This window comes from Schistocerca americana, chromosome 8, assembly GCF_021461395.2.
Source record: "Schistocerca americana isolate TAMUIC-IGC-003095 chromosome 8, iqSchAmer2.1, whole genome shotgun sequence".
NCBI lineage: Eukaryota > Metazoa > Arthropoda > Insecta > Orthoptera > Acrididae > Schistocerca > Schistocerca americana.
Genome location: NC_060126.1, coordinates 520,069,217 through 520,092,196, shown reverse-complemented (window position 1 = coordinate 520,092,196; position 22,980 = coordinate 520,069,217). Strand labels below are relative to the sequence as shown.

General features: G+C 38.5%; 1 protein-coding gene across 1 annotated transcript in view; it reads right to left on the bottom strand.

Annotated features, from left to right (window-relative positions):
* The window catches only part of LOC124544676 (protein argonaute-2-like), a 314,130-nt gene that overhangs the window by 227,775 nt on the left and 63,375 nt on the right, over nt 1-22,980 (bottom strand). The window contains exon 6 of the mRNA XM_047123299.1: nt 11,306-11,496. Within this exon, the coding sequence (XP_046979255.1) occupies nt 11,306-11,496 (191 nt within the window). The remainder of the gene's footprint in view (nt 1-11,305; nt 11,497-22,980) is intronic.

Here is a 22,980-nt window from a genome sequence, read left to right as displayed (position 1 = left end):
ATTTTTTTATATGTCAACAATAGAATTTAAGTTACAAAACAATTACTGATTTCACCCTATAATTAAAGATACTAACTACGGATAGTCAAAATAAATTAGAAAATCAATTACATACATAAAGATAATCACAAAATTAGATCTGGTGTTATATTCTTTAAAACTGAGGGCCAATCTTTCTCTTTTATGAAAATGCAGATTATATTTACATATGTTAATGTTAATTAAGCCAAAATGAAAAAATGAATTTTAAGGATGCAGATGACAAAACGAGGGTGCTTTGTCACAACTTCCTGGCAGAGTAAAACTGTGCACCATAATGAGGCTTGAACCCAGAAGGCAGGAGAAAGGTATTGGCTGAAGGAAAGCTGTGAGGGTGAATTGTGACTCATGCCCTGATAGCTCAGTCAGTAAAGCATTTGCACACAAAAAACAAAGAATCTGGGTTTGAGTCCTGGTCCAATTCAGAGTTCTAATCTACCAGGAAGTTTCAGGATGTCATATGTTCTCACTTAAGCAACACACTGGCCAACCACCAACTTACAGCACATTTAAAGAACCCTGCTCTTCCTCAGAACAAAACTCCGACATAGCTCAATGTGACCCAAGACAGAATTTTAAAGTTATAGGCAAAATCTAATGAGACACAGTGAGACTGAGAATTAGGAACAACCTTCTGCAAAAACTTCAGTACCACATGGGAATTCTTAATCTCCACCCAGTGTGTTTTATTTCTGAGTCTTGCCTATTCTGCTGCATAATTTAGTGCACCAGTGTGGCTCATGGTATCCTTGTAAAACAAGTTGACATAGAACTACGACACACCATGCGGATGTTATCTGGAACAATAACACTTAAACTTACATATTGGTTTCATATGCTTAGCTCTACTTGATGACAAGGATCTAGTGGTCTTAGCAGGAAAAAAAATGCAACAGTGCTATTGAAGTCAGAAGACTACTGACCAAAGATTGACACTTTACTGCAAGATTAGGGAAGGATGCAACATTATCTGTGACACACAAGACCAATGATCCATTCAACAACTCAGAATTGGATAGGAACACTATCTGAAGGCTTTACCACAGGACTCTGGTGCCACAACAACTATATGGCCTCCCTAACGTGCACAGAATGGGTTTCCACTGTGGCCTGTACTGAACATAATAAAGTCACCAACACACACGATAGCCAAACATCTGGCACAGCTGCTTAAACCTCTCGTGGGTCACTGCCCACAGCATGTCAGGAGCTCCACAGAATTTGTGAAGCTACTAGTCAACTTTGATGTCAAGTGACTTTTCACCTGTGTACTGTCGGAAGTTTCCTTAGCTCTATTTGAGGGACATTGCAATGAGCACACAGTCAAAAGCTTTTGACTTGAAGTAACCACCACCTATTTCAAATGATGTGGTAAATTCTATAATCATATAGATGTGTTGCCACGGGTTACCCTTTATGGCCGGCCGGAGTGGCCATGCGGTTCTAGGCACTACAGTCTGGAGCTGAGCAACCGCTATGGTCGCAGGTTCGAATCCTACCTCGGGCATGGATGTATGTGATGTCCTTAGGTTAGTTAGGTTTAATTAGTTCTAAGTTCCAGGCAACTGATGACCTCAGAAGTTAAGCCACATAGTGCTCAGAGCCATTTGAACCAATTTTACCCTTTACATCCAGGTATTGCTAATCTCTACATGGAGCACTTCAAGGATTCAGAGGTGAATACCATACACCTAAAACCAAAAGCATTCTATAGATATGTAGACAACACCTTTGTGATGTGGTTACATGATAAAGAAAACCTAAAGGAGTTTCTACATCATCTTAATGGTATACACAAAACACAACAGCATCAAGTTCACCATAAAGACGCGAACCCTATTCTTCTTGGGCATTTTGATCACGAAAAGTCTGGATAGTACTTTGGGACACCCAGTCTGCAGGAAGAAGATACACATGGACCTCCACCTTAATGCTCAGAGTTGCCACCATCCAGTACAATGCAACTCGGTGCTAACCACCTTAATACTTAGAGCCACATCTACCTGTGAGAGGAAGAGCTCACTGAATGAGTTGTAGCACCTGCAGCAAACTTTAAGCAGAAATGGTTACAACAACACACAAATACAATGCACCTTATAGACAGATAAGAGGAGGGAGGACGAACCAGAAGAAGAACTACAACCCAAAGTTGTGGTGTTCCTGCTGTATGCAGGGCCGCTGAAAGCCAAGATCACGAGAATAGTGGGGAAAAAATCAAATGAAGACTGTTTTCTGCACAATGCAAAAAATTAAGAGTATGCGTGGCTCAATTAAAGACTGTCTAGGACAGCAAACACTGGGCATTTAGAGTATCGAGTGCAAATATCGGTTCAAAATGTGGGATGCTGCACATCGGACAGACCTGGCAATGTCACCTTACAGAAACATTAAGAAAGACACAGAAACAGTAGACTATGGCAGACACACAAGTCCACAGCAGCAGAGCATAGTATCAATGAGGAACACAACTTTGGTTTTGAACAAACACAGAAGCTATGCAGCACCAATGTGTTCTGGGACTCTAATGTCAAAGAGGCAGCCTGCACAACAAGCTAATAAACCATGGAGGAGGATTTCAGCTCAGCACACTGTGGGACTCCACAATTATGAAAATGTGACAGCAACGTTCCATTCTGAAGGCAAAGAAGCAGTGGACAGAATGGACAGGCATCAGAACTCATTGCTTGCACCAGGCACACACCATGTTCCACCACCCCCAGCCACGCCACGTTGCTCCACCACCAGCGTGGCAACCTCTTCCGGAAGCACTTGATTGGCCCACCCATAGAAGATGTCAGCAGTACAGTGGCTATGTAGATATGCAGAATACAACATCCAGACATTTCACCTGAAAATGATGGGTACAAAACTCACTGAAACGTTGCGGGAAGACAACACCACCACTCGGCTGATCACCCAAGAAGATTTTATCAATAAACAAGTTAATCATAAACAGATAGTAGAGCTGGGTGTGACATGAATCTAAGATTGCAGATGAACCAAAGAGGTGTTTACTAGATTCTCTATGTTTGTGGAGTATTATTGCTCAGAACTTTTGTATTGAATTGACGAATAATTTTTACAGTTATTAAAAAATACTTTATTTTATTCCACAGCCAACCCACTTTTTAGTGGAATCCGAAATTGACATACTGAATGCAACCAAACATTGTACATAATGATATGCGACTTTTTAAATAATTTACATAATAGGAGTATAGGAGTTCTGACCTGGAAAATCTTTCAGTGTACACATTAAAACCATAAACAGCTTACATTGTGTTATTGCAAAGCAAATTAGAAGTGATGTGCCCAATAACTTCACAGGAACAATGGGCACATTGTGATTAAATTAAACGTTCTGGCATGCTCTAGCATTAAAAGGAATTTGCCCTGTTGGAAATTTTAAACTGCATGCTCCACTAATGAAAAGCTAAACATTTGGTTTAATGAAATAGTAAAATACATGCAGTGTATGCCAAGATCGCAAGAATGATGGAGAAACATCAAATGCAGACTGTTTTCCACACAATGCAGAAAATTAAGAACATGCTTGGCTCAAGTAAAGTCTGGCTAGGACAGCAGGAACCAGACATTTAGAGTGTTGAGTGCAAATGTGGGATGCAGTACATCAGACAGACAGAGCAATGCATCTCACAGCACCATCCGAAACTTACAACAAACGTTTGACTATGGCAGACAGACAAGTCCTCAGTGGCAGAGCATAGGTCAATTGTAAGTTACATTCTCTAGCATGAATGGGCAGAAATTTGAACACAAAAGGCTGCTGTCATGGATGCAACATGGACTGATTAAAAGATAAGGACATCTTTACTAACAAGTGAACACAACCACAAAACTGCAGAGCCCTTTTAAAGAAAGCCATGAATAACGGGATGGAATATATCTGCGAAACTTGCTGTATTTCTACAAGTTCCATATTCTTCTAGAAAATGGGTTCATCTGAACAACCAAAACCAGTCATGCAGTAAAAAAAAGAATTTTTTTCTACAATCAAAGAAGAAATACTGAGATGACAACTTAGTGAAAGATGGGTAAACAATATATATATTATAAAATTAAGGGTCCAAAAATGAGTCCCAGTACAATCAAGGGAGTTTATATGGTGTGATAGCCCTCTACTCCCATCCAAGAAGAGGGTTCCCAGCTTTGTCTGAAGGGTGTGCTTTTGAAAATACAAGGGCTGGGAAGTTTTGTCCTCTAGAAATTTCTAAAACATTTCAGAACATACGAGAGTATTCGAGAGCATTTCACAACATTTCAGAATGTTCTGGAATGTTCCACAATGATCCAGGATGTTCTGGAATGTTTGGAAATAGTTAGGAACATTCAAGAAGATTCCAGAATGTTCAAGAATATTGCAGAACATCCCAAATCACTGTGAAACATTCCAGAACACTCTCGAATGTTGTGGAATGTTGTGGAGCACTGTGGACCATTTGAAACCTTTTTGGTACTTCCTGATTATTTGCGACTGGTGGCGCTACCCGTTGGTAGGGGTACATTAAGCAAAACCTGTCGTGGGTTCAAATGTCAGTTTCTTATCAGCAATGAAGGGAGGAAATGAAAACTAGTGCAGTGAGTGAATAAAACCAAACAGGGAAGTGAGAGTAGTGAAAATAATACGATGACTGAATATAAATCGAAAATAAAGTGTGTAAAGTGTGTGAAGTGTGCTTCATGTATTTGGTACTAAAACGTTGATTTGATTTATATTTTAGACAATGCCCAAACATAAAAGAAGAGGAGATCTTGCCAGTTCTGAACCACAACAGGCGAAAACAAAGAGAACAGTGACAAAACAAAACAGACGAAGAGCGCAAAGCACGTTTAAGTTCCCAAAGAACAGTTTAAGTTACCAAAGAACAACAATGAGCACCGTAAGAAGCAGGAAACTGAAGAACAACAAAGTGAATGAATTGAAGAATCAAGAACTGAGATACAATCTTAGAGTTAAAGACTGTAAACTCGAGCCAGTCTTGAAAATATCACCCTACAAGGATTGTGGATGAGGACAAATCAACGGTACAACCTAACAAATGAAGCATTCCACTATGATCTGATGCAACAACACAACAAAAACAAACATGTCATAATTGGAAAAATGGATAACATCTGCAAATTTTGCAATGCAAAAATATTCAGTAAAGAAACATGTGGATTCTGTTCCATGAATGGAAAAATTCGATTACCACCACTGGAAGCATCTCTGCAGGAATTTTTACATTACACGACTGAGGAAACTCCAGAATCAAAACACTGTCTTCAAAATATAAAAGTGTACAATGCCTACTTCCAAATGACTTCTTTTGGTGTCACTTCAATCAATACTAACAGAGAAGAAATTGATTATGGTTTCCATCTGCAAGTATATTTCATCAGAAATGAAGAAACAGAAGCTAATCAACTATGAACAAATAGCAGTGGATTGAGACAAGAAGTAGTCCAAGACATACAGAGGATCTTACACAAATACAATCAACTCTTTCACATATTTAAAACAGCACTAGACCAAACAATTTCTGATGACTCAAAGTAGACATCATAATTGTGGACAACAAAATCACAAGCCGTGACAAAATAGTACAACAAAGAAGAGGAGGACAACAAGGCATAGGCTATTTTCCTGTGTTAAAAATATGGTTCGGATTGTCATCATTCTGATTGATTACAATATTTTAAACGGCATTTACGGTCAATATTCTCACAAAATCTGTTATTTTTATGTAATTAAAGCTTAAAAATTATTAAATGTCAACATTTGGCCACATGATTGAAAATGCTGTTATTGGCTGATGCTGTGGTGACATCACAGTCTAGAAGTATGTACGTGTGTTATAGGAGCATTGCCCAAAGTTATGAGGTTTTTATGTACTTCTTCTGCAAACAGTTTAGCTATTCAGTAATAGAAAATGCTATTACAACTTTTAAGTAACAATAGAAAGGAATTTTGTGTACACTGATAGTGGAAGCCTTGCGAAAGTTGATGCGTTTATGCTCCATCCATTTAGAGTGGTGATATGTGCAATGACGGACATTCTTTTCCCTACTCCCTGCAACATCATTAAACTTGCTCACAACTAATGAACTATAGAAATTTTGCAAATGGATCTGTGTATTACAGCTAGATTGTCAACTATCAGTCACCAGCTACGACCCAAAGCACAATAAAATTATTCTTGGCTAAACTTAGTGCTGATTTTCTCTGTATACACTTGGAAGAGATAATGCACTCGGCTGGTATTCAGTGGCACAACAGATAGCATTTCTGACTGCACATAAGGAGGTCACATGTTGGAATCCTGGAAAAGTCATATATTTTTAAAAGTTTTACATGAAATATGAAAATAGTGTTAGCAAGACCTGATTGTAGCAATTGTTTTGATTTGTGATGTACAGTATATAGCTTCACATTAGTTTTAGTTTGAAAAATGGACAAAAGATGATAAATGCGTTTACTTTGTGAACAAACAATTCACTTTTTTGGAAAGCATTGCTAGTAGTGAAGATATCACCATACACTCACAGTACCTTAAGGTGTAGGGCAACAAGTTTATGCGGAGAGATATAAAGTGAGTACAACATGCAGGTGACACAAACATAAGAGCTGTGACATTTGTGAATGTAAACTAATGTCAGCGTCTGAAGCACACACTTCATCTATATGTAAGATGGTGGAACTACAAAAGTTTCAACAATAAGGACCCTAGCTGGACAGTACAAAGATAAAAACGTTGTTTCTAATAAAGTAAAAGGTGTGTGATCACATTAACTAGAAAATATCTTTTTGAATGTGATGTGTGTGAACAGTGGTTGCAAATGGAAGTGCACATAAACAGCAAGGAAAACACAATAATATTCTGTTTCTGATCGGTGTGGTGAAGTTTTGTAATGTTGATTTGGTTTTCATATGAGAGGACTGTCGAGTCATTTTACAAATAATTTAAAAGGTTTTTTTGGGTTAGATTGAAATCAGTGATCTATGGGCATCATCTTATTAAATTCGACAGTCTACCGCTCCAAGAACTGAGCTACCGAATAATTGAGGTGTAGCTGGGTAAAACAACAATTTTCACTAGGAGTTTAATTTTTTCTGAATGATGCTAGCCTTCGATGTACCAGTGGGAAAGCATATCTTGGAGGTAAGTTAATGTTAACTTCTGTATTGATGTGGTGGCAATTTGCCAGTACAGTGCAACCACATTTTACACATCTTCTCATTCTCTGAAAAACACAAAAACAACTTTTCAAGGGCTTTTATAGATGAACAAAAAATCACTGTAAATCAGAATTGTGACAGTAGGAGCAGCGAGCTAGCCAGTGACGTCACAGGCATCACGTAACTCGAATGGAATGTTTTAGCGGACTTTCAAATTGTTTGAAATTAATTCCAGTTTTCATAAAGGAATACTGAAATTCAAGAGAAAATTCAAAAAGAGCATAAAATGACGTAATTAATCATTTAAGACAGTTTCAAGAACATAGTCAAATATCCCATTCCAGAGACACACTGTTCACATGATGCCCTTCAATATCCCTTAACATTTCTGCACAGAGAGGACAGATATCATTTTAATGTGAAACAAATCCAAACTGAGACAGGTGTAGAAGCAAACAAAAAGTCACTTCCAAGAAGTTCTGTGCTTACCGCTTAATGATCTGAGACAATGAAACATATGACCACATTCTCGACATTCGCTGTTTACTCCAACGATTACTGGTATATACTTATGCAAAAATAGGAGCACGAAGAATGTTTTACATAAGACAGAATCAGAAGAAACCATGCACAGAAGAATACATCCTCCTTCAAGAAGCCATGGTAAATGACAGAAACATTGACAACATTGGAACAATGGTAAACTTATCCTCATTGTACAAAGGAAGTGCAAGACATGCACGAATACACTAAAGATGCTATGACCTGCATAAGAAAATATGGATGACCTGATCTCTTCATAACATTCACATGCAACTCGTCATGGCCAGAAATCAAAGAACAACTAAGATACAGACAAGTCCCCATGCAGTGACATGACATAATACCCAACGTTTCCTGATCAAAACAAATGAGATTATTGAAGTCATCACAAAAAACAACGTCTTTGGAACCATAAGGTAATTTCCCAGTCTACAAGAAGATCTAGAGCTGTACAACATAGTAATGAAACACACGATTTACGGACCATGCAGGCCATTAAACCCCAATTCACCACGATGAGTGATGGAAAATGTCCAAAAAAATACCCAGAACAATACTTGGATGACACACAAACCAGAGTTGATGGCTATCCCAAATACAGAAGACAATCACCCAAAAATTGTGACTTCACAGGAAAAATACAAATACGAGGCAGTGACAAACTGGATATGGATAATCAATGGGTAGCACCATGTAACACACTACTCTCCAAAGTGTTTCAAGCACACATAAACGTAGAATACTGCAATTCAGTGAAATCCATCAAATATGTCTGTATGTTTGTGAACAAAGGCGGTGACATGGCAGCAATACAACAAAGGCAGCGTACAACAAAACAGATATGATGAGATCCTCATGTGTAAATGGGAAGATACATCAACAGTAATGAAGCAGCGTGGCGGACTTTTGGTTTTCCCATACATGTATGTGAACCAGCTGTGCAACATCTAGCAGTTCATTTGGAGAACAGACAGAAAATTAACTTCACAAAAGGCACCACCAGAAAAACTGCATGTGAACCACCACAGAGCACAACACAAGCAGCTTTTTACCAACTGTGCCAAACGGATTCATTCGTGAAAAAATTACTATATCTCGACGTCCCTACCTGTTATACGTGGAACGCAACAAGAAAAATCGGTCAATGATGAAAACAAGAAACTGCAGCAGAAGATCATCCAGGAATCATGAAAACTGGTGCCCTTGGCTGTGTATACACCATACATCTGAACAACACCGAATGTTTCTATCTTTGTATGATGCTACACGAAATATGAGGAGCAAAAGGTTTCACAGATCTCAAGACTGTCGATGGTTACCTATGGCAGATGTAGAGAGCAGCACACTAATCCTTAGGACTACTGGAAAAGGACAACCACTGGGAATTAACACTACAAGAACCCTCACTCACAGCCTCAGCTCAACAAATGAGAGACTTACTCTCCATAATTCTAACAACATATAACCCATTGAATCCAAAACAGCTATCGGACTCCTTCAAAGAGAGTATGACCAATAACATATGTACCAAATCTGACAGGCTCATTCTGAACTGACCATCAAATTCCATGACAACATCTTCAATGAAATACTTATTTGCCTAGAAGCTAAATGTTTAGCAATACCAGCCAGACTTTAGTGCAACTTGGGATGCAAGCACCATGAAAAAATGCTATCAATGTGTTAAACTTCAAAATTACAAAGGAAAAACGCTAAAACATCAACAAACCACTTCAATACATTGCTCATGCCAAACCATTCCTCAAGGACAATCAAAAGGAAATTTACAACATTATCACCAATCGGATGAACAACAACACTGATGAATTTGTTTACTTGGACACAACAGGCAGCACCAGGAAAACATTTCTAACAAATCTATTTCTGGTGGAAATATGTACTAAACAGCACATTGCACTTGCACTGGCATCATCTGGCATTGCAGCCACACTTATGCCCATTCCGCCTTCCAACTACTGTCGAATATAGCCAAAAAACAATTCCTGGTATGTAAAATCTCAAGACCATCTAGATGGGGTGAACTCCTAAGGCAAGCTAAAATTATCTTCTGGGACAAACGCACAATGGCAAAAATAAATAAATAAATAAATAAATAAAAATAAAAAACAAAAATAAAAAAATAAAAAATAAAAAAAAAAAAAAAATATTATCACTTGAAGCCATGGACAGAACATTAGAAGACTTGTGATGAAACTCTGAAAAGTAATGGGAAGAGCTCTACTCACACTATCAGGAGATTTTCAACAAACACTTACAATTGTCCCAAAGGCAACACCAGCTGATGAAATCAATGCACGCTTAAAAATCACATCACTGGCCACACATACAAAAACTGCGACTAACAAAAACTATGAGAGTTGAACTATCAAAATACAAAACAACAGCACATTTTGTTCAAAAACCTTTACAAATACATAACCCACTGACCAGACGGCTAGCCTCATTAAACTTAAGAGTGATTTTTGCAACACAGCACCCTGCTGAAAATGAACTCATCAGCCAAATTTATCAAAACACTGTTCACAACTAGGCCAATCCACACTGGCTATTTGAAAGAGCAATTTTGGCAGCTAAAAATAATATTGTCATGAATATCAGCTTTAATATTCAGAAGAAAATTTCCTGTGAAGAGAGACCTCACAAATTGATCAACACCATGGTACACATTGAAAAAGTGTGAACTTCCCTACAGAATTTCTAAACTCTCTGGAAGTACAAGGAATGCCATACCGCTTTGACTTAAAACTGGATTTTTGATCATAGTACTCAGAAATCTCAACTCACCAAAACTACGTAATGGAACAAGGATGATTTTCAAACAGCTATCGAATAACATCATCGGAGCCGAACTTATGACTTGAAAGCACAAAGGACACACACTATACATCCCCAGAATACCACTGATCTCTACTAACTGCAATTTCCAATTAAGTTAGCCTACAGTTTTACAATTAACAATGCACAAGGACAAACTTTAAAATATTGTGGCACTAACCTCAAAGACTCCTACTTCTCTCACAATCAACAATATGTAGCTTGCTCTTGAGTGGGAAATTCGAAAAATTTCTACATATATATCCCATAAAACAAAATGAAAACTGTTGTTTATAGACAAGTACTGGAAATAGTCAGAATATGTTTTCAATAAGAAAATTTACTTCTTACACTTTAAAGTATTGTAAATAGTTAGAATGTGTTTTCAATATAATTTTTTTTACCTCTTACACTTTAAAGTTTATCCTTTTATTTCAACTATCACACAATCTCATATCAACTCCCAGAGCAAAGCTGTGTACCCCAGCTAGTGACTTCATAAAATCCACTGTAGCAGTACAAAAGCATTCACCTGCACATCCACAAGGCACAGAGAAGTCCAGCAGTGGTTGTCAAATGGCTGATGATAATGATGTTCAAGTAAAATACTGCACAATTCACTACCGGTATTTTCTCTCTTCTATTTAGATTGAATAGGAAGAACAATTACACTATTTATTACAAATTTTTGTTATTTAGTGGAATTACCTTTGTGCAGGAGCATTGCGTATTACAATATCCAGCATTTGAATAGCTTTTTGTGGCAAAACAAGATTTGTTTCTTCTCTCATGTAACTATTCAAGCATGTCAAGTCAACTTCATCAACCAACTTCACTTTGATCTCAAAATCTTTTGGAAGATTCCTTTCCTCATCCATAACTGTTACTGTTGCAGTCAACTAGAAGAAATAAGGTTGAAATTAGAACTCACAACAGAACGTACAAAGCAGTAAAGTAGGGGTAGTATTTAATTTATTCTATTTTATTTCTTAAGTGTCCATTCATCAAATATATGATATGGGATATAGCTTACTTTGGACATTAGTACACAATTTTAAATATACGTTACATAATAGTAACACTGATTCCATAACAAGTACACCTACCTCTAAGGTATTAAACTGTAACACAAATATAACATCTCGCACAAAGGAGTTGGATAAAAAAAAGTAATAATATCCACCTGCTTTGATGACCCAATATTGCTAACCAAAGCTGTATTAATTCCCTTGGTGAGTAATGGCATTCCTTACAAAGCAACTCTTCTTCATTCAAATGCCTGCAAGAAGTGATAAAAAGGTCCTTTTGCTCATTTCTGCAACACCGCCTACAATTTCTGTAATGTTCATTATTGTAATTTTAGAAATTTCCAACTCTGTGAGTGAGGCATTATTTCCTAAGGTTTAATCCCTTGCTGGTGATAACAACTACACCACTGGAAGAACATGGTCACATAACATGGTTTTCATAGCATTTTTCACATTTCTTTTCAGTGTAACCATAAAATCAATTGACAGTCATTATAGGTTCAGCCTATTACAGATACATCATGTTCGACTGTTTTAACACTTCTCCTGTGATAGCAAACAATACAGGTTTCTATCAGTCTGTAGTCCTGCATTTGGGCACAAGGTATATGCTAAAGCTTAGTGAGGTGTGGTACTGAGCAATCTTTTGGTGCAAGTGGATCGCTTTTATAGTTATGTCAGCTGTATTCTCTCTGGTGCTGGAGGCTGGTGTAATTTGTGTATAGGATATACTGTGTACAAGGAAAATATTTGGATCAGTAGCTGGAAGAGATTATATATTTCAGTTTCTGTCAATTTAGGGGAGATTGGAACAAAGAGGATGGCAGAAAGTCAATTACGTATTCAGCAAAAGAAAGAGAACAGAATGGTAGAAGGAAAATGGAAGGCATTTTCATATCTGATGCTAAGGCATAAAGCTAGATTTCAGATTATATGTTCAAATATAGACCAAATTACTTACACAGCATAAACATTAAATATACAGAAGAAAGAAGTAGTAAAGAAGAATGGAGCTCATCTTCTACAGATGCACTTCGGAATTTAAAAGAAAGATTTAGAAAGGAAGACACAGGTGACAGATTTGTGATTATGACGCCAGAGTACATGACAGCATTACATAAGTAGTATGATACACTCAATCATGTGGGAAATGATTGGTAACTAATCACAAATTTTCAGAAAGCTCTGGTAGTTGTAACTCAGAGTAAAAGCATTTCACTTAGCAAGCTGGCATAAAAAGTCAAACAGAAGAATCAAATGAACCTGAAGAGATGATGTCTTATTTTGAAACCACTGTAACACAATCAGTTGTGGTGTGCTCTGGAACAAGAACTTCACTGAAATCCAGTCAGTCACTAATTCTTACATATTGCAGTATCATGTCATTTACTCAGAAACCACAATATTTAGTTCATATTTGACTGAAATTTAGTCCATGTACAAGACTTTGAAATGAATAAAAGGCTTATTTAAAATGTCTGATGCTCTATATCTCAGTATCAATATATGTCAGTTAAGTCATCGTTCCAGTGAAAGCCTCAAATGTTCCTGAAGTTCTGGCTGTGCCTGATACTTAGGACCTGTCAGAAATGAGATCTCCCTCAGTACCAAAGATATAACAACTATATTCCACATTATTAGATGGATAGAATCCATGCATCAGAACATCATGATCTTTTGCAAGATGATGTGGGGAATAAGAATGTGTTATCTGTGCAACAACTGGATATGATCTTGCTTCTAATCTCAAGTTCTACTCCAGGAAACAGGAGACAAGAGAGATCAGAATACAATCAGGAGTTTGGTAAAATAATTTTTACAGAGTTATCAAGTGCTGGAAGAATTGCTGAGAATTTACTACAGCAAAAGAATAACAGGGACAGAACTGTAGAGATTGATGGGATGGGATCAGGAATATTCCAGTAATGAAGTGAGGCAGAAAAATGCAAACTAAACTTCAGAAGTGCACAAGTCTAGTGGTGTGGAGCTACTTGGTGAAAGCAAAGAAATTAAAGAGAACTATATTTTTTTCCAGTCACCTTTGTATCAAAACCAATCCTTAAAGGACAGGGCCATACATTATTAAATTTCTTGGATGTTTATCATAATGCTTTGTGGGTACTTCTGGTGCCCTATGGGCCAAAATGTAATTGCCACAACAAAGAAATATTGAAATGTCTTATATGATGACAAATTAAGGTGTGTGACACCCACAAATACACAATCAAAAACATTCTTCTCTTATGTATTGTGTGAAGTACAAAAGTAATCTTATGTCGAAGATTATCAAATTTTTGATACCTAATGTACCACAATCTGGTTTATAACATAGCAACACATTCCTCGCGTTGAAAGTAATTAACCCTCAAGCAGGTACATCATTGTTTATGACATGAGTGGGCGAATAGCATACTTCGTACACATGGAAAGAATAGCTGCCTTTATTTTACCTAGGTAAACTTGTTCGAGCGACACATACTTAATCTTAGCTTATTTAAACAATGATACAATAAACTTACATTATTTGAGCCATATTACTGTTTAATTAAATGATCATAAAATAAACTTTCATTATATCACTCTGTTACACCATGGTAATGACCTACTTGAAGCATCAAACAGTGCAGCTGCATCAGATCCCAGCCATCTGCTTATTGGATTGCTAATTATCTCCTAGACAAGTGGCTCATTGTGGGATTTTGATTCTGGCAAGAAATCTGTGTCATTTTCTTACACAGAGTGTACATTTTTTCTTACCTAGGTAGCTGTTTATTTTATATTACTGCTGCTCTTTGGACACTGGCAACACAACTTATCACCATATTAGCTGAAGTAATAATGAAGGAACAGATAGGAGGCTGCAATTCTTAAACAACAATAGAACAGTACAATATGATTTTATCTGTGCTTGGCACACTTCACACATAGGTGCACCTGCTGGAGGGTTAAAAATGGTATAGTAATGTTGTATGACTGTTAAGAAATGTACATTTATTCTATTGTGGTGAAAACAAACACTAATCATAAAAATCATATACAGCTAAGATTAAACATGATTAACAATTATGGTAATTATAGAGGCAAATGTCGAAGCCCAGTATTAGTCAAGAAAAATAAACATAAATCAAAATTAAGACAAATGTACAAACAGTAGCAGCAGTATAAATATTATTTTATAAAATATAACTGAATTAAAGGCGAAAGAAATAACTACACATCTTGTAAAGTGATAAAATATGTAACATTAATATAAAGTGACTAAGTGAATTGTAAAAAAAATTTATAATACTGAAACATTATGACTTAATTGGTAGTACTGAAGAAAAAAGTCCATTTAGAAAACATAACAGTATGAGACAGAATTGCTGGTCGCTACTTACTTTCAGATGAAATTTTAGTACAGCTGATAGACACATATAAAAGAACATACGCTATCCTATATTTCAAAACTAATAGTTCCTTCCTCTGGGAGGAGAGACAGTCCAGTTGGAGCATGTTAAAAAAAAAAAAAAAAAAGGAGGACAGGTCACTTTGATTTTCTCATCATGAACTTCTATTTTCTCATCATACAGTCACTGTGAAGAGACTTCTAAGTATTCAAAGATTACTGCATAATAGATGTAAGACAAACTGGTTGGTTATGGGGAGAGAAATGGTGAAAGAAATATGTTTTGCTGTCAAGTGGACAATATTTTAAACCTTAAATTACTACTGTAGTAGAATATTATTAGAAGATGTCTCACAAAATCCAAAGAAACTCAAAGATCATATCTACTGGCTTCCTGTGGCACCAAAGTAAGGGCTCACATGCTCATGGATGACTCAGTAACAAACTCAGAGTATCAAAGCAAATGCATAAATGCCGAATTTTGTTTTGAAGTGTTTCTTTATCGATGAAGGTACAGTACTGCCCCATTTATTCATGAAAGAATGTAGCATATCCTTGGCCAGCACTACCTTCCTACAGTGACATGGTTTGATGCATAATTTGTGGTAAGAACTCTGGATATATAAATATGTAATATTCATATTAAAGGATATTATGAAAAGGGAAGTTGCCACTCTCCATATAGTGGAGGTGCTGAGTGGCAGACAGGCACATCAAAAAGACTGTCACAATACAAGCTTTCGGCCCATAAGGCCTTCACCATAAGAAAAATAAAAAAAAATAAAAACACACACACCACACATAGACACACACACAAACGCAACTCACGCACACATGTGACAGTCTTTTTGTTGTGCCTATCTGCGACTCAGCATCTCTCATATATGGTAAGTGGCAACTTTCCTTTTCATGATAATGTTACATTCCATCCTGCATTTTCCATTGTTTCACATTAAAGGAGAAGTAGTTAGACTGTGTCAGGTCTTAATATCAACAACATGTGTATCTGTGATATGTATAGTTTTATGTTAGAAACAGTGTGTACTGTACACTGCTGCTTCCTTCTGTGATACGGGTTTGAGGACGAAAGAGCAACAGCAGCACACTTGCCACAACAAGGTACAGCATCGCTGAAAGCTGGTCACCGTACACACAAAGCCAACAGCTATGCCAAACTGAAAGAAGTCACCAATGGGACAGCAGCCATTGATTATTATTTTAAAAAAAGATACTAGATTGTATTGTAAATAGGAAAAAATGGTGAGAAGTTTTGTATGATCGTAATTCATGTTATCAGTTGTTACATGGTTTTCTTGGTGGAATCAATTCGCATTCACACATGTGAGCAACCAGACTTTCGATTATTACGTTGACAATACAAATGTATTATGAAAAATGAATAAAAACTGAACATAGATGTTAATAACGGAAATTTAAACCTGCTTTGAGAAGTTATTTGTTGCAAGAGTGTTTGTGCTAGGTGCTCACCACGTTAAATCTCATCCAGATCATGTTACTGAACAGAGGCCAAATCATCAAGTGGGTGAGGCTGAGAAAAAGGGGAGTGGACTGTCTCTGACTGATGATTTTCAGTGAAGTGACTTTGGTTTTTCGAGATAATATTAACATCCACAATCAATTTTTAAAGGCTATTACATGCTCTTTCAGTGCTCTAGAGTTTTCAAAAGTTGAAAGGTGCCATTATTTTTGACAGTGACATAACAATACCTCAGAGATATGAGTTACATACCGGTAGTTGATTAGATGCATATGCTAATATCGCTGGTTGTCTTAGCAATGGATGACAGCAACTATATGACAGCAAAATATGTTATTGCTTGAGATTAAGGGCAGATTTATTTACCACACTTACGAAATTAATGTCCGATAGTCGTATTAAACAAGAACCAGCTAGAACGAAGTATTTCTTTGGAAGAGGCGATGGTGATATTGATCCAATCAGTATCGGTGGAACATTTTGCAACATTCTCATAATGTTTAGGTCTTAGCAGGATAATCTTATTACTCAGTGTGAGGACTTTTTAGCTACTAAGAGCACTGAAATACCAAACCAGTCAACATATAGCATCAGAGTTGCTAATGTCTTTGGAAACATATTGTTATTAATGAATTACATGGTCAGGTTGATAGACAGACACAGCGAAGAAATGGTGCACTTCGACCTGTCACAGGTGGTGACAGTGAAAATACTGGGTAGACAAATAACAGAAATACAACTTTAACCTATGAATTAACATCAAGACAATATTATGAAAAGGACAGTTAGCCGCTTGCCATATAGCAGAGATGTCAAGTCACAGACAGGCACGACAAAAAGACTACTTAACACTCACTGTCCAGCAGCACCCAGATCCAGTGGTCGTTTATGTGTGAGTTGTATTTGTGTGAATGTGTGTGTGTACATGTCGTCCATTTTGGAAGAAGGCCTTCTGGTCAAAAGCTTATGTGTTTAGTAATCTTTTTGTTGTGCCAGTCTGCAACTGTACATCTCCACTATATGGTGAGTAGCAATCAATCCTTTAATTAACCTCAAGATTTAGTAAAAGCAAGAAAGAAGACAATAAAGAAGAACCAAGAGGCAAGGAAGAAGTGAAAATACAAGATGAAGAGCAAAAGCAAAGAAGAAGATACAAGAAAAGAAGAAGAGGTCCTTGGGATAGAAGAGAGAGGGGTATCTTACAGGTACTGGTGGTGGTGAGTTGTGGCAATGGTGGGAACCAGTTGACCACCCCTCTACAGCATCGTGGGGTTGTCTACGGAGAAACTGGGGTGTTCGGGATGTTGTTGATCCACTTGGAGGAGCTGGAGCCTATCAGAATGTCGCTACAACTTGCAGCTGTTGTGGGCCAACAGCCTACAATATATCGCCTCACAGTGAAGTCACAAATATTAATAACAAAGACAGATCTGGTGAGTATAGTGGACTGTTTATGATTAGTATTGTTAACTGCAAATTGGTGCTTGATAGCTAACAATCAAAGTGTTACACAGTAACATTATGAACATAATTCTGGACCCTAGATAGAGGATACCTGGGCTAATGTAAAAATAAGTAACTGTATATGATCAGGATTGCCCACTCACAGTGACAAATGTATTTAAGATGAAAGAATTGTTAGACGCTAATAAAGTAGAGCTCAAAAATAACGTGATACAAAATTTAGCAAATAACATCACAGTATTGAAGAAGGAGTTGCAGTAACAGCTATCTCAGGATATTTCAGTACTAAATATGGAGATTAAGGATCTGATAACAGAAATCAGTGCTGTGGGTGAAAGGATACAGAAACACATTACAGATTTCTGTTTGTCTACATTCCTAAGAATTTAACATATTCTGCTTTGTTTAGCTGCTGACTTCTGTGCATAATCTGAATACAATTTATTTTAAATGGCTGTGTCTTAAATGTTATACCTGTATTTTTTAAATATTTAATTTTATGCCATTTAGATGAAACCAGTCAGATAGGTTCTCGAGAATGTTAATGACATTTTCAAGAGTTTCCTTTGAATTTTTATTTTCTATCATTACTATCAGCAAATAAAACTGAATGATAATTTACATTTATAGATAACTCATGTAAGTTAAGAAAAAACATGGTTCGTCCTCAGACTGTGGCACCTCTTGTGTAATTCTCACTTTGAGAAGTACTTTCCTCTCCTTCATGTTATGACAACCCTTTGCTTTCTCTCTGTCAGCCATGACTTACACCGCAGTAAGGCACAATCCATAATTCTATATTTTTTTCGTTTTATATAATAAATTCACAGATGATTCCTGCAGATTTTGTGATTAGCCCTAAATGGAACTAACTTCATTCACGAATTCACTGATGACATTAAATACTAAATGCACAATACCACGGATGCAGTGACCGATTATCAGATAGCAGATGCCTAGGCTGACAGAAGTCACTTGGGGATAGGGAAGAACGCATGAGGCAAGAATAGGGTAGTGATAAAATGTAAGGCAGAACTGGGAAAGACAGATGACTCAACAACTGCACAATATGAAAGGATTTCTGACAGTGTAGAGCACACAAAACATATAAGAGAGAGGGGGAAGAAAGGAGGGGGGAAGTGAGGAAAGTGGGGACAAAGGGAGAGGCAGAAAAGAGAGAGAGAAAGGGGTTCCTTTTCAACTCAATGAGACACCTTCCTAAATGTAGATCTCCACCTCGCAGATAGTTCCATAAATATATCAGTTCATACCAACTGTACCAACCATCAACTGTACCCCCACTTTGACAGCTGTCACCAGTTCCACATTAATCAGCCTCTTCCTTACAGCCTCACCACCCACAGATACCACATCTGAAGTGGGAAGCAAGAGTTGTTAAAAATACACTGTTAATCCTTCCAGAATCTTTACTGATAGACAACATTCTATCCATCTTATCCATCAGAAGATCTACTCATCTTCTGTGCCAACTCCTCCAGTGGCACCAATAAACCAGCTGCCGATCAGTACTCCCTGAAAAACTCAACTACATCCTTCGCTAGAGCTTCAACTACCTCTCAACATGCTCCGTGATGAGAGATGCCCTAACCAAAACCCTACCCACATCCACAAAAGTAGCAGTCTGCCACCACCCCGAATACCTTGTCCGTCCCTGCTCCAATTCTGCTCCCAATTTTGCACCCCATCAGTCATTCCCTTGGAGATGACCAAGGTGCAAAACCTTTCCCATACACCCACACACCATCTACTGCCACAGTCCAGTAATAGGTATTTCATACCAATAAAAGACAGAGCCACATGCCAAGGCAGCCATATTTTATATCAGTTATGCTAGTGTTCAGCAGTCTTATGTGCCCTTAACAGGTAACCAAGTGTCTACTCAAGTGAATGGACATCACCAAACTTTGCAAACCACAAACATGACTATCCAATTTCCAGACATGCTGCACATTGCAACACAAATGACCTTAAAATCTGCTTCTCTATTAAAGCCACCTGGATACTCCCTTCCAGCATATGTGTTCTCTTAATTACGTAGGTGGAAATTCTCTCTCCTGTGTTCCCACAACTGCATCTACATCTACATAAATATTCTGCATGCCACCTACAGTGCATGGTGGAGGGTACCCTGTACCATACTAGTCACTTCCTTCACTGTTCCACTTGCAAATAGAGTGAGGGACAAACAACTATCTATATGCCTTCATATCCTAATTTCTCATATCTTATTTTTGTAATCCTTACTTGCAGTCAGCTTCAAATGCCAGTTCTCTAAATTTTCTCCATAGTCTTTCTTGAAAAAGAGTGTCATCTTCCCTCCAGGGATTCCCATTTGACTTCCTGAAGCACCTCCGTAACACTTACATGGTGTTCAAACCTACCGGTAACAAATCTAGCAGCCCACATCTGAACTGCTTCAATGTCTTCCCTCAATGTGAATTGCTATGTATCCCAAGCACTCAAGCAATACTCAAGAATGGGTTGCATCAGCGTACTATAGACGTCCCCTCCACGGGTAGACCACACTTTTCTAAAATTATCCCAATAAATTGATGTCAACCATTCGCCAAATCTACCACAGTTCTCACATGCTCATTCCATTTCATATTTGAAAGACCTGACTGTGTCAAGCAGGACACGAGTAATACTGTATCCAAACGTAACAAGTTTGACCTCCCTACTCATCTGCATTAACTTACATTTTTCCATGTTTAGAGCTATCTGCCATTCATCACACCAACTGACAATTTCCGTGTTGTATCTTCCTACAGCCACTCAACTTCGACACCTTACCGTACAGCATGGCACGATCGGCAAATAACAGCAGAGTGCTGCCCACCCTATCTGTCAAATCATTTATGTATACAGAGAACAATAGCGGCACTACCACAGTTCCCTGGGGCACTCCTGACGATACCCTTGTCTCTGATGAACACTCGCCATCAAGGACAACTTACTGTGTTCTAGTAGTTATTACTCACATATCTGTGATATCATTACACATGCTCATACCTTCATTAACAGGCCACAATGGGCACCATGTCAAACACCTCGTAGAAATCTAAAAATGTGGCACCTCCCCATTGCCCTTCATCCGCAGTTTGCAGTACGTCACGTGAGAAAAGCGCAAGCCGAGTATTGCATGAGCAATGCTATTCATGGGCATAAGATGTATGCCTGTATTCGTCGTGGCATGCTATCCACAAGTTCATCAAGGCACTCTCGGTCCAGATTGTGCCACTCCTCAACGGCGATTCAGTGTAGATCCCTCAGAGTGGTTGGTGGGTCACGTCGTCCATAAACAGCCCTTTTCAATCTATCCCAGGCATGTTCGATAGGGTTCATGTCTGGAGAACACGCTAGCCACTGTAGTCGATGCAGCGTCGTTATCCTGAAGGAAGCAATTCACAAGATGTGCATGATGGAGGTAAAATGGAAATGTCGTGTGGCTAGGGCCTCCCGTCGGGTAGACCGTTCGCCTGGTGCAGGTCTTTCGATTTGACGCCACTTCGGCGACCTGCGCGTTGATGGGAATGAAATGATGATGATTAGGACAACACAACACCCAGTCCCTGAGCGGAGAAAATCTCCGACCCAGCCGGGAATCGAACCTGGGCCCTTAGGATTGGCAGTCTGTCACGCTGACCACTCAGCTACCGGGGCGGACATGATGGAGGTGCAAATTGTCATCCATGAAGACGAATGCCTCGCCAATATGCTACCAATATGGCTGTAATATCGGTCAGAGGATGGCATATTCACATATTGCACAGCCATTACGGCATCTTCTGTGACCACCAGTGGCGTACATCAGCTCCACATAATGCCACCTGAAAACAGCAGGGAACCTCCATCTTGCTACACTCACTGGACAGTGTGTCTAAGGCACTCCGCCTGACCAGGTTGCCTCCAAACACGTCTCCAATGATTGTCTGGTTGAAGGCATATGTGACACTCATCGGTGAAGAGAAAGTGATGCCAATCCTGAGCGGTCCATTTGGCAAGTTGTTGGGCTCATCTGCAGCACGCTGCATGGAGTTGTGGTTGCAAAGATGGACCTCGCCATGTACATCGGCAGTGAAGTTCCACATCATGCAGCCTATTGCGCACAGTTTTAGTCTTAACACGACGTCCTGTGGCTGCATGCAAACCATTATTCAACATGGTGGCTTTGCCGTCAGGGTTCCTCCTAGCCATAATCCGTAGGTAGCGGTCATCCACTGCAGTAGTGGCCCTTGGGCAGCCTGAGCGAGGCATGCCATCGACAGTTCCTGTCTCTCTGTATCTCCTTCATGTCCAAAAAACATTGCTTTGCTTCACTCCGGGACACCTGGACACTTCCCTTGTTGAGAGCCCTTCCTGGCACAAAGTAACAATGCGGACGCAATCAAAGCATGGTATTGACCATGTAGGCATGGTTCAACAACAGACAACATGAGCCATGTACCTCCCTCCTGGTGGAATGACTGGAACTAATTGGCTGTCAGACCCCCTGCGTCTGAAAGGCGCTGGAGGTTTACATCTTTGGCAGGGTTTAGTGACATCTCTGAACAGTCCAAGGGGTTGTGTCTGTGATACAATATCCACAGTCAATGTCTATCTTCAGGATTCCTGCGAACCGGGGTGATGCAAAACTTTTTTTAATGTGTATATAACATATTTACATGAATCTGAGCCGCACTTTTTTCCGGTTTTTGTAATCCAAAAACCGCCTGCAGCTTAGAATCGAGTGCAAAGTAAGGGGAAGTTCTGAAAAATGTTGGTAGGTGCTGCCATAAGTAACTTCTGCTGTCAAATATACTGTATGTAGCGCTACACAGGCATGCTTTGCAGGCACAAAGATAAATACTGGCGCCAAAACCTCTGCGTCAGTAAATAAATTAAAAGAAAAGCTAGAAGAATGTAAACATTATGCCATGTATTCTTTCGTGTTTGTTGCTACCTCATTTAAATCCTATCTGCCTAGTAAACTACAGAACTAGAG